Genomic DNA, 12,542 nt, shown 5'->3' on the forward strand with positions numbered 1-12,542 from the left:
ACTTTCTCGATTAAGTTTTGACTTTGGTGTGATTCTTTCCCTTTGAGCCCTTGTGAAAGAAGCCTCTGTTGTACTGCAAGGTAGCCCTGCTTTTTATCTATGGCACTCTGAGAATTGAAATGTCATAGTGCAGTTTCTCAGGGTATCTTGGACTAGTGCTTGCTTCTAGTAAATATAATACAGTATAAGCAAAAGTCTAACATCCCTTCTGGACTTTTACACACTATATGATTTTCGTTAAAATTAATTTTAATTTCAAATGTTGTGAGACCTGTTACTTGTTATTCTTTGTCCTTTATAAGGATAGGAGTAATTGAAAGAAAAATCGTGGAAGCCTGGCACATTAGAAGTATTGATAGTTCCAAAATCATCACAAAATCATAGAATTCTTAGAGGTGAAAGGAACAAAAGGTCACCTCATCCAACTGCCCTGCAATGACCAGGGATGTCCACAGCTTTAAGGAAACATAGCTTAGAGAAAATGAGATCGATGCTACTATTAAACTGTTAGAGGTAGGGAAGTTTATGACTATAAAGAGATGAAGAAAATGGCAAATGAAAGGTGTTGTGTGTCAAAAGCAGTGTAAAGCTTTTTGGACCCTTAGACATTTTGTAGTGCATTGCAAATTTTGTATCAGGAATTTTGGTATGGAACTTTTGAAATATTTGGATGATAAAGTAACATGAATGGTGTGTTTTAGGGAAAATTGAGATTTAATTTAACTTTGTTTGGGAATAGCAATACTGTAGTTTTCATAGACAATGGCAGTACAGAATCAAATGTAGATGGTCTGTCCTCTTGCCAGAAATTACTAGTCCCTAGGGCATCTATGAATATATGAAAGACTTTTTTTTTACTTTAAAATGCACAGTTGGCAGTTGGTTTTCTGTTTTTTGGCTTTCTGTGCTTCCTTGGATAGGAAGATATCTTTTTCTATGGTTGTTTGTATGTAGTATTACACAAGTTGAACAATTTTCATACAGTATTAATATTTTCAGTTATTTTACAGCTGCATATAAAAGATTCCTGCAGAGATAACTTTTGTCTGACTGGGATAATAACTTGAGTTTTGTTGACCATATCTGTCTTAACATCTGTCAAATTCAGTACAACCTAGAGAAGGTGCTTTTCTAGCTATCCTTTCTAAATTATTAACGAGAGTGCATCAACTTCTGACAGCTAACGGTGTTCATTACCAACATATATTTTCTTTTCAGAGAAACTGAAAAGGCGGATCAACGAGCTGTTCCCCAAGTCAATCATGTGGATGCCTGTAACGTGTGCGTGAAGGCAGAAATTACCGACACAAAAGAAAGTTATCAAAAATCTGCTGAAATGCTCGGATATGATAAGCGTGAGGAGATAAGAAGAGACAAAGAAGAGGAGGAGCGTTATATCCACAGAAAAGAAGCTCTAGAAACTAAGAAGGGAAAGGCTAAGCATGCGTTAACAGAAGCTGATTCATTATTTCCAGATTTAACGAATGCACCACGATCCCAAGTAGCTCAGTCTGTGCCCATTGAGAAGAATGGAACGCTTCCTAGCTCATTAAGTATGAGTGCTGGCCTAGTGGAGCAGAATGGTACCGGTTCATATAAAAGAGGGTTTGTTCCCAGGACAAATCCAGATAAACAGATTCAAAGAAAAAGTAATATGGCTCAAGTGGAGCACTGGGTAAAGGTCCAAAAAGGAGATACAAAAAGGTTAGTAACAGGCCCTGTCTGTAAATAGACTGCCAAACAGAATGTTCCTAATATAAAGGAAAATAAGCATTTGGAATATATTCAGTGCAAACTGGAACAATACAGAGGCAATATATAACAAAACTTGCTTTCTCTTTTCTAGTGCACAATGGTATTTTTCAGGTGTTTATCTCATGGGAAAGTCAATATAGGATTGGCTAATCAAATTCCTCTAATCTTGTCACTATGTTGTAAATTAAAAAGGTGAGATTAGAGTGCCTTTAAAAAAGAAAAAACAGCAACACAGGTTTTCATCACTGTTGATACTTAAAAACTTCTTTACTATTTACTTGCTGAAATAGAGGAGTAAGAAAAGGAAGTGGAGACTTCAGTTATCTCTTATTCATAAACATCTACAAAAGGTGAAATATAGATTATCATTCCACTTAAAAGCAAAAAAAAAAACCATAGAATGCTGTTTTTTCTTGTGCTCCTCTTCCCAACATCCATTTGTTTCTATACATCAGATCACTGCATTTGTGGTTAATGCGCATGTCACATATTGAAAAGTCTCTGTTCATTTTGTTAATGAAAAAATCCTAGGATGCTCTCATGGTTTCCAGGATTCTCTTTTCCCTATTCAGTCCCTGAAAATTACAGAAATTGTGCGGAAAGCTGGAATGCACTTTTGGAATTTGGAAGTCTCTCAATTGCATCACTAGTGCGTGGTGATGGAGTGATGGTTATATGTGTCAGATGTCAACTTAGGTCAAGTGGCAAGAAACACAGCTCAGCTCTGTGCTGCATGTGAGGCAGATAGAGGTAGCTGACTGAATTACTGTCTTAGATATTTCTTGAAATCTAATTGTAATATAGAACAATAGGAGATACTTGCATATGATTGTAGGAGGAAAAAACATTTTGGACTTTTTTTAATACTTATTGAGCTTAACACTTGTCATCATAGATCCAGTGAGAAATTCAAGGCTTGCTAATTCGGTTTGGAAATCCATTTTTCTACTCTTACTTTTGGGATTACCCTTAAAGAAGCTTTTGTGCTTCTCAGTATTACTTAATTTGTTTTAGAATGTTAGAGTCGGTTTACATCTCTTTTTATTTGCTTGGCTTGTCAGTGCTTCCTGAAAAAATGTAACATTAATGGGGGAAAAAAGGATTTGGTGTGTTTGTTCTGTACATGCACAGAGGTATCAGTCTAAAGTGATCCAGAAAACTATCAAGCTACCCAGTGCTGAATGAAATTTTCATCGGTGCTTTTCACATCTGAAGTGTAGGCAGTGAACAGCCTTGACTGATACTGAAGTAAGCACTGTTTTCTCCCCTACTGGTCTTTCCAGTAAGATTGACTCGGGGTGTGTACCAGGCACTGTGCTGTGTGGTGGTGCTGCTGTAGGTGCCCTAGATAAAACAGCTGCCTCAGCTGGCACCACCAAACATGCAGGGAGCCTTCAGGGGTGTAACTGCAGCGACGTAACCAAAATCTGTGTCTTTTAGTAATTTATACAAACTTTATTTCCGTTGTGTTTTAGCTCAGGTGACCTTGTTTTCCTTCTCTTCCCCTGACAAACGGCATTACGTTCTTTGCATCTGAATTGCATGTTATTTCTCAGAGATTATTGGCTCAATCTTATACGTGGTGTCTGTTGAGGTTGTTGCAGTGCACTGAAGTGATGTTTATAAGTGGTATGGCAGTTGTCTGATGTACTCTTGATTTCAGGATATAGGAATTTAAAATAGAGGTGATCATTTCAGTGAATTTCCATTTTGCTTTTAGCATGAGTGGAGCACTTAATTTCTTATTGCTTCATGGTTACTGAAATGTTACAAATAAAGAACCTCTTAGGACTTAGCCTTCAGAATTTTTGAATACAAACTGAGTACAGTTCTTCTCCTGGCTGAGGTGTATGAAGATGCAGTGTGTGCCAGCAAGCTGACTATGACAAGAAAAAGCTCTCTTAGTTATGTGTCTCATACAAATACATCAGCTGTTTCAATAATTCTTTGCAGGATTGCACTCTTTGCATATTTAGATCTCTCAAATAGGTATTTTACTGCCTCTTTTTATAAAGCACTCAGAATTGTTTGCTGAGCTAACAGATGTTAACTGTCAGTCACTTCAGAGATGCATCTCTCCTTGATGGCTAACTGTTAGATGCACTGTGGTCCAACGCTGTCACCCAAACCCTCTCTGTTCTCTTCAATAGGCTACTTCAGTAAGGTTCATCTCAGCCTCCAGGAGAAATACAGAGTTTGGAAAGATGCTTGAAAGGCATTTTAAATAATTGAAAGCCAGAGCCAACAGCTATCTAGAAATTACTAGTCTCTGACTGGATTTCAGTGTGTGGGTAGATATAGTGAATTCACTATTTACTTGCACTAACAAAAAAAATTCATCTGATAAAAATAAATGTAAGATTTCTGAACAAAATGAAGTCATGTTGAGGAATTTTTTTTTATTTTTATTTTTTCAAATACAGTAATAGAGTATTAAACATACTTTCTTGTGCAGAACTTTGTGTTCCTTTCTGAGTTAAGGAAGAAACATTACATGTCTTTGTCAGTTTCTGTGTATTCTCATGAATGCACATGGTGTTTCCAATAATGGTATTTGTTTTCTTTTGGACGTTTATCTTTGTTTTTTACAGTACTGTCTGTGTAATTGCTTCCCACTGCTGATGTTGAACAACTTCCATGCTAAATAGTCTTGTAATATGGCATCAGGCCCTTTTTTCACTCTTCACTGTCTGCTTTCCTTTTTAGATTATTTATACCTTATCATTCAAGAGAATGAGAGTCTCAAGATTATCTACTGTTCATTTTACTGTTGGTCTCTGAGAGAAGCCATTGTTCACTGTTCATAAGAGAGTAATTTGAGTTATTTGAGGACATCGTTCCTTCCCTTTTCTAGAAATTTGTATGTCATTTTGGTGCTTGTTTTTATATAACACTGTTTTTAAGAGTCTGAAATCTTGTGTAGCAGATGTGCCATCTGACTAAAGCCTGTTTGTTGTCTTAGCTGGTGGTTTGTCCCCACTTCATGCCATGAGAAATTACAGCCTGCCTGTATCTATGCAGTTGCATCAAGGGAGCATGACTTTCTCCACGCAGTGTGCAACTTTCTTTTTTTTTATAGCATACAGTGCTTTTATAGGCTGAAGAATTACATAAAGTCAGTGCTTCCTACTGCTTGAAACATGGCTCTAATCCAAACTGTTTTTAATTCCTCTCAGACTTTATTTTTTTTCTCCCTAAAGGATCCCCACCCCCCCAAAAAACAAACAAAAACCAACTTGGGATGTTGTTTTCAGGCTGCTTCTGCTCCTACAGCTGCTAGCCCTGTTGACTTCATTGACTAACAGTAATTGCTGGTCATCTGAACACCTCACCCTTTTATGACTGATTAGAGCATAACTGCACGTGGATGGTTTGCAGCGTACAGAACTTGGTGGTGGCTTTGTGAGGACTTCACTAGGGTGGAGTATAGGAACAACTGGCTTTTGGAAGAGCCTCTCCCCTTTTTTTCCACAGGAAAGTCATCTTCATGCCTGTCTCAAATGTATTTTTGAAGCTTTTGCTGCTCCTAGTTTTCTCAGTTCTCGTTTCTATCTGGAGAAAATACATTTTTAATAGCTGCTTTGATCTTCATGTGGAAAGAATTGGCAGCTTGAAATATACAAAGTAATGCAGAGGAGGTTACTTGACCACTAAATGCTGATTTTTGAGTTGCCTCTGTTCCATCCTACCTGCTTATTTTACCTGTATTTTGGAATTCTATGTAACATGTGAGAGAGCAGAGCTTTTAAGAATTTGTAATCCTCTTTGCAAAGTACAGCTGTTATTCTGCTTTCTCATAAGTAACTGTATGGACATTCTCAAGAGCAGTGTTTCAACACAGTCCAGCAATGCCAAATCGTTCAAGTAGAAACACATAGAGGCAACTATTGAGCAACAGTTACGGATATCAATTCTTTTTCTTCCTGCTTCAGCTATGCTTCTCTTATTCCTGGATGCTGGACAAAGATGCTCCTTTTCAACCTGCCCTTTTGTTGGCATGGAATTCCTGCAGTTCCCTCTGTACCAGATCTCATTCTCATGCAGAGAGTGAAGCCTACTGAGTGAAGCGAGGAATCTGCTCTGAGTTTAGGTTTTTTTGTTTGCTGTTTCTGTTTGTGAGATGATTTTGTGTGTGTGTGTGTGTGTGTGTGTGTGTGTCTGCTTATTTGACTGATTTTGTTTGTTTTTGTTTGTATTGTTACTCTGGCAAATGTAGCAGAATGGTTTCCTGTTTGGGAATGCTAAAGCAAGAGATGAGTGACTGCAAGGAGGAAACTCATAAATGTTTAGTGGTAGAATGAGAAATGAGACAAGCAGGTTCCTGTGCATGAGGCTATGGAGACATTTTGAATTAGATCCTTCTCCTACTTTTAAGTGCACTTTATCAAAACTTTCCCCAAATTCTGTCTCAAATCTCTTGGTGGATACAGAGTGATTTCTAGAGTTTTGGAAGCAGTACTAATACCAAGATGTAGCGACTCTGTTTATATTCTAGTTTGTCAGTAAGTTTTGGTGCTCATCCTTGTGCCGCTTAAAATGGTAGTAGAACTCATAGCATTTGATCAGATGAAAGTAAATCGTACCGACCTGGGAACTTGGAGCTCATTCTTAATTTTTGTTCATGTTAATGAAGCAAAAAATGTGTAAGACACTCATTCTGTGGTGAGTGAGATTTCTTCTCACACTTGCAGGTAATTGTTTGCAACAAGCTTGTATTTGCTGTTTGCAGACTGCACCATCTGGTGGTGAGGAGGCTTTTGGAAAAAATCCTTATTTTTAATTTGAAGATTTTCTCTTTAAAACTAACAGTAATTTCTCTCTTTGTGTTTTGACACTCATTTTGGTCTAAGTAAAGGTAATGCAGCTGTCCCTTATGATTATCTCTACTAGGTCATTCAGGTTAGACACAATTAAAAGCCTCTGTTTATACTGTTTGCATCCGTACATGAATTCAGTGTAATGTTTTTTTGCAGTGTAGATTTCATTAACTTATTAATAGTTTCTGTGAACTTTTTTTGAAGGAGTTCTGTATTTGGAGTCCTGTAGCTAATGTCATCCCAGTTTATTTTGTTTTTCTTCTACTATAATTTTTATTTATCAACCACTCCTTGTATGCTAAAGTTTTACTCTTTTCTTTCCCCCCTTCCCAGCCTTGCTTCTGATCTGACTCTCACACGCCAGGGTCCCAATCCACCTTTTTCTGAAAACTATCACACTTTGCCAAAGAATACCAGGCAGCCTTCAGGGAGCTCACCGCCACCACTGAGTCGCAATTTGCCGAGTGACTACAAGTACGCACAAGATCGTGTTAGCCACTTGAAGATGTCCCAGGAGGAAAGGAAAGCAAATAAGGACGGAACTGTTTGGCAGCTTTATGAGTGGCAGCAGAGACAGCAGTTTAAGCATGGCAGCCCTACTGCCCCGCTTTATGTAGGCTCTTCGGATTTTATGGATCGGGGTAAGTCAAAAAGTTCGTTGGATGTTCCACGATCAGTATCTGTTCCACCCTCTCCATCTGATATTCCTCCACCTGGACCTCCAAAAAGCTTTCTCCCGAGGAGACCGCACACTCCTGCAGAAAGGCTTACAGTTAAACCATCTGACGAGAGACAAACTGTAGACAGTCCTTTCGCTGGATCACCTAGGAAGATTCAAAGTAATGCTCTAAAGGTTTGTATGCAGCATAACAATAATTTCAAGCTATTTTGCATGTACTGTGATATGTTGATTGTTTAATTTAGTAATTTTTGTTGCATCCTGCCTGAAAGCTCTTGCAAGCTGTGAGAGTTAACACAGTGGGTAATTTTCTCCTAAAACTCATATCTTTGTGATTATCTCAGATTCATTTGTGTCTGTGATTTTGGAAAGGCAAATTAGTGACTCATCTTACTGACTTGGAATATTTTCATTCAAAACGTGGGAGGTGTGTGTGTGTGTATATATAAAATATATACAAATTGTAGTGTTTCAATGAATAGTGTGGAGAATAATATAAAAGACAGCAGGATGAGCACATCTTTGATTTATACTTACAGTTGTGGTTTTAAGTGTTTGCCATTCTACTTTCTCTTAACCTTTTGCTTGTATAGTTGGTCATATAGCTAATCCAGCTGAAAGCATCGCTTTTTTATTTTTTTTCATGCATTTGACAGTTTACATGCTTTGCAGAGTTGATAGCTCTGGACTAACTACAGTCAGGTAGTGTTGGTCTTAAACTTTAACCTTCTGCAGAATTTAAGTGTGGTTGACTGTAGGCATTTTTTTAACCTCTTCTCCAGAGATGACAGAGGTTTTTTCACTTAGTATTTTGTGTGGCTCTACTTGTCTGAGAAAACTAGGGAAATTAAGGATTGAATCAACGTAGAACTTGCTTGTCTTGGTAGGACTTACACTGGAATAAGTGGAAATAAAAGCCTTTGCATTCAGCCAATTCTTTAACCTCAAACATGAGCTCTGTTGGGGAAAGTATTTGCCAAGAACGAGTCTTGTACATTCACAAACTCAGCGTGAGTTCAGGACCGTGAATTTCAGTTGTGTGCCAACTTCATCATGCACAGCAGATTTTTCCTAGTATATGCTGTGTAGCTGTCAGGTGTCTTTCAGCATTTATAATTCTGAGTTGGGGAATGAAGCAGTTTGGAAGCAGCACTGAAAATTATAAACTCTTGTTATATCAAACATTAGTTTCTCTACGTTGAAATTGAAGCAGCATTACATCCCCTATGAGGGTATGTTTAGTAGTCTCCTTCCTTCCTGTGTGGTGTAGCTGCATAAATTTTACTTAGGAAATAAAACTCTTTTCATGTCACATTGATTTTTATATGAAGCCGTATATGGAAACAAAATTTCACTGCCAAATTTCTCTGCAGAGGTTTCTTGAGGAAAAATGTTTGTGTTCTTGTATGTAAGCACACAGCATCATTTTACATTTAAATGTGTATGTCTACAGAAGTGTGTGATACTCCCCCTTAATGGAACGCTTCATTTAATTCTACCCACAAAAACAAACAAACAAACAAACAAAAAAAGCAACAAAACAACCCAGAACAAAACAGCATTCAGTGAGATTCAGACAGGAATAAAAACAAATCTTCAGACATTTGGTCTGCCTTTAAGAAAGCCATAAGAGCTTGGCATGAAGGGAAAGATGGAAGAATGGATGTGAAATGGGTACTTATAGTATAAGCAGAAAGAGACAGAAGAAATCACTTAATACAACCTGGTATTAATGGGACCCCTTGCCACAAGGTGTCACTCCTGTCAGTGGAGAACTGCTCCATAGCTAAAGGAGGACATTCACAGTTGTTACTGTATGGTGCACAAGCCTGCTGTTTAAAGGTGTTAAGCCAAGCAGATTTTCTCTAGGAGACAATATGTGGGGGGGGGTGGAAAATTTTGAGCGTTCTTTTTTGACTTGGTGAAAACAGCTTTGCACATGCTTCTGAAGCTGCTTGTGCTGCCAGAATCCACTGCCCTGTCCATCATCACAGGTTCTACATTTGTTGTATTTGTTCATTTATAAGTTCCTCTATAATTATTGGAGGATTCGGCTGGCCCCTGATCTAAGCATGGCTTGGATTCGAACAGAAAATTTATAGCAGAGGTGCATATCTTCAGAATGCTCCCTCTAGTACAGCATACATCTCACTTGAGACAATGCTTATAATTCTGCCTGGGGCTTCTTACAGAGCTCAACTCACATTGATCGACGCTCGATGCCAGCTATGGGCTACATGACCCATACTGTGAGCGCACCAAGTTTGCATGGCAAGTCGGTAAGTTGAAGGAGCAATTTCTTTGCCTTTCATGTCATCATTGTGTTGTAGTTAAGTTTTAAAATCCTGCTCATTCCTAGTTGGGTGTTTTGTTTTTTTTTTTTTCATTAATTAAAACATAAATAACTTGAATGTGAAACTTGAACTTAAGCAGTGTGTAGGAATAATAACGCCTGTAGGGATTTTGCTCTTATTTGTGTGTGAACAGGAGTGAGCTATTATTACAGGATTCAACTTCTATTATGTTTATTTGACCAAATGCAGAGTTAATGAAATAATTGCTTAACCATGTCAAGTAACTGCTTTCTGGGCACTGAGGTGAAAAACATAATTACAGTTACTCTTCCTGAAGACTGCTAATTTCCTCTTTACAATGTGTCTAAATACCTGCAGCCTGAAGAGCTAACATTGCTTCTCATTCGATTAAGGAGACATCAGGCTAAGTTGGCTAGTATACGAAATTACACAATCGCACAATTACTGCAGCACTTGCCAACTAATTCCACCTATCAGGTCAGCTGCTGCTTGGTTCATCTGTACCGTATGACATTTTGTGACTCTGCAAACGCTTCGTCAGTGGCATGCTTGGGTCTGTGCTTTCTTGCCCATTATCTGGTATTCTGCAATGCCCAGATCATTTGCAGTTTTTCTTTGCTATTCTTGCTGTCGGAAATAAGCATTTGAATCTACAGAGTACCAGTGCATATGTTTCAAAGTGTTATGTATACTTCCTCTTTGTACTATTTCTGAAAATGCTGCATTTTCAGAAATGTGTGTTACAAGATTAGATATGCTCATTCTACAGCAAAACCATTTCTTCGTGCTGCTTTCATGGTGAGATTGGCTCCCTGTACCATGTGCTGCCACACCTGCAAGTTAAAATGCATCAGCCAGTTTGTATCTTCATATGATCTTGTAACTATCAGTTCTGCAGGTGAACATTATCTCATAAAGATTCGTGGGCACCTTGAACCATGAACGGTGCTCTTGATTGCATTGATGTACAAAACTTGAATGTGGGATGAAACAAATGTTTTTGAAGAGCACATTGGTTTATATTAGAGCCTCAAAAATAGGAATAAAACATGGTGACTCTTTTTGGAATTGGAGAAGACTTTATATTGGCCTAGAATTCAAGGTGTTTTTTTTAATTTGGAAAAGTTTACTTTCCTTACCTCACCTACAGAACAATTGCACTAAGGTGGTCTATAATAATAAGGACTTCTCCTTAAAAATGGGCATACTTTCTAGTCAAAGCCTCTGGCAGATTCAAAAGGTACTTTTGGAGGTACAATAATTTAGGTGATGGCATCTAAAGAAATGTAAGTGGACTATGTCGATTTCACTGCAGCAAGGGTTTTCTTTCCTTTGTTAAATACACAGTCTCATTGGCACAAGCTTGAGAAAGACTAGAAGAAAGGTACAACTATACCTGACTTTTAGTGAACTCAGAGTAGGAAATTGTCCGAATTTCAGCTGTAGGAACTGGAGGAATTTTGGCTTCTTACCAAGTCCACTTGTAGCAGTTAAGTTTTACTTCATTATGTGTCACAAACACCTCTTAGGAAAAAGAAGTAACTGTCAAATGATGTCTGTGTATGCTTTTCTTGAAGTGATTCTAAGGAAGATATTACTAGTTGAATGTACCTGTTTGACTAAACTGACAACAGTTGGGGTGAGCCACTGAAAAAGAGGGATCAAGTTGAATGCTCATTCACTTGAAAAGTGAAATGGATTTTCCAATCACGAGTGAGATCTTTAGTGTTCTATTCATGAAGCTTATTTCTTGCCTTTCTTAAATGGAGTGCTTATCTTAAGACGTATGTGAAACCAGATCAAAAAGTGTTCCAATTATTTTTATATACTGGCTTCTACTTATATGCGCCATTCAGTTAGGCAGAAAACTTCTCCTAAAGATATATTGTGCTGGAGGACAACTCCATCATCTTTTTGATGAAGGGATAGCCAGCAGAAATTGGACTTGAAAAAAATAAATGAAAATGTATTGTTTATGTAGTTGTGTATCATATTAGTGGTGTAAAAATCAAGTCTATCTGTTCAAAGAATGAACATGAGGTAGTAATGATCTCAGGAAATATTTTGCCCATTTTTTCAGCTGTAAATAGCAATATGCTGGTGGAGCAAATGTGCTTTTGATGTTCTTCCTACTCTGTTATTTTGTTTACTTTTTCATCATTTTCTTTATATTTCCAATCTATTTTGAAGTTATTTTTTCAAACCTTCAAATGTATTGTATTTTTTTTTCCTATGTACTTACCTGAAGGCTGATGACACTTATATCCAGTTGAAAAAGGATTTGGAGTATTTAGATCTGAAGGTAAGCTTCTATAAAAGTTTACTTTCATTGTTTTATAACCTAGCTGTCTTTGTGTGCTATCTTTACACCTCCAGGTTTTGGAATCATTTTTCTTTCAGAGACTGATACTCTGTGTCTTTTACTCTCGTTGTGCTTAAAATAGTGTGTGCTTACTGTGGTAGCTGTAGAACAGACATGGAAACAAAAAATGTTGATAGTTCGGTTTCCAGTTAGTATTTGCATCAAGGTACTTCAGATGGGTGGTGTTTTGTGGATTTAAAAGAAATAAGATTACAAACTGCTTCAAAATGTTTTTGCTGTTGCTTTAGAGCCAATATGAAGTCAGCTGCCCTAAGTTAAGAGAGAAGTTATTTCAATTCAGCTTTTATCTCTTTAAATCTACACAAGCTGACTTTTGTTTTTATAATAGGCTACATTTCTAATGCATTTTTTTGTGAAAATGTGGTGATTAATTGGATGCTTTCGTTGTTTTCATGTTCTGATGGCTAAGAGATCTATATATCAGATCTACATATTTATTCATGCGTACATATAATTTGCCCATGTAATAATAGGTGATATTTCCTAACAATGAAATAAAAATATAATATGGTGTTCAGCATCAGGCTGTCTGTCTAAATGAAATTACTTCTGTATCTGTTACATCTGATAGTTGGCAATTTGAAAGCAGTTCT

The 12,542-nt window shown here is 37.4% G+C and overlaps 1 protein-coding gene across 4 annotated transcripts in view; it reads left to right on the forward strand.

Moving 5' to 3' along the window:
• Window positions 1-12,542, forward strand: part of PLEKHA7 (pleckstrin homology domain containing A7) — a 142,277-nt gene that overhangs the window by 99,565 nt on the left and 30,170 nt on the right. For all 4 annotated transcript variants that reach the window (XM_042881836.1, XM_042881838.1, XM_042881837.1 and 1 more), the window contains 4 exons: window positions 1,219-1,704; window positions 6,906-7,425; window positions 9,444-9,530; window positions 11,815-11,868. In XM_042881836.1, coding sequence (XP_042737770.1) covers window positions 1,219-1,704; window positions 6,906-7,425; window positions 9,444-9,530; window positions 11,815-11,868 — 1,147 coding nt within the window. The remainder of the gene's footprint in view (window positions 1-1,218; window positions 1,705-6,905; window positions 7,426-9,443; window positions 9,531-11,814; window positions 11,869-12,542) is intronic.

Source organism: Lagopus leucura, unplaced genomic scaffold (assembly GCF_019238085.1).
Source record: "Lagopus leucura isolate 7727_CA_CO unplaced genomic scaffold, USGS_WTPT01 Super-Scaffold_100033, whole genome shotgun sequence".
Classification (NCBI taxonomy): domain Eukaryota; kingdom Metazoa; phylum Chordata; class Aves; order Galliformes; family Phasianidae; genus Lagopus; species Lagopus leucura.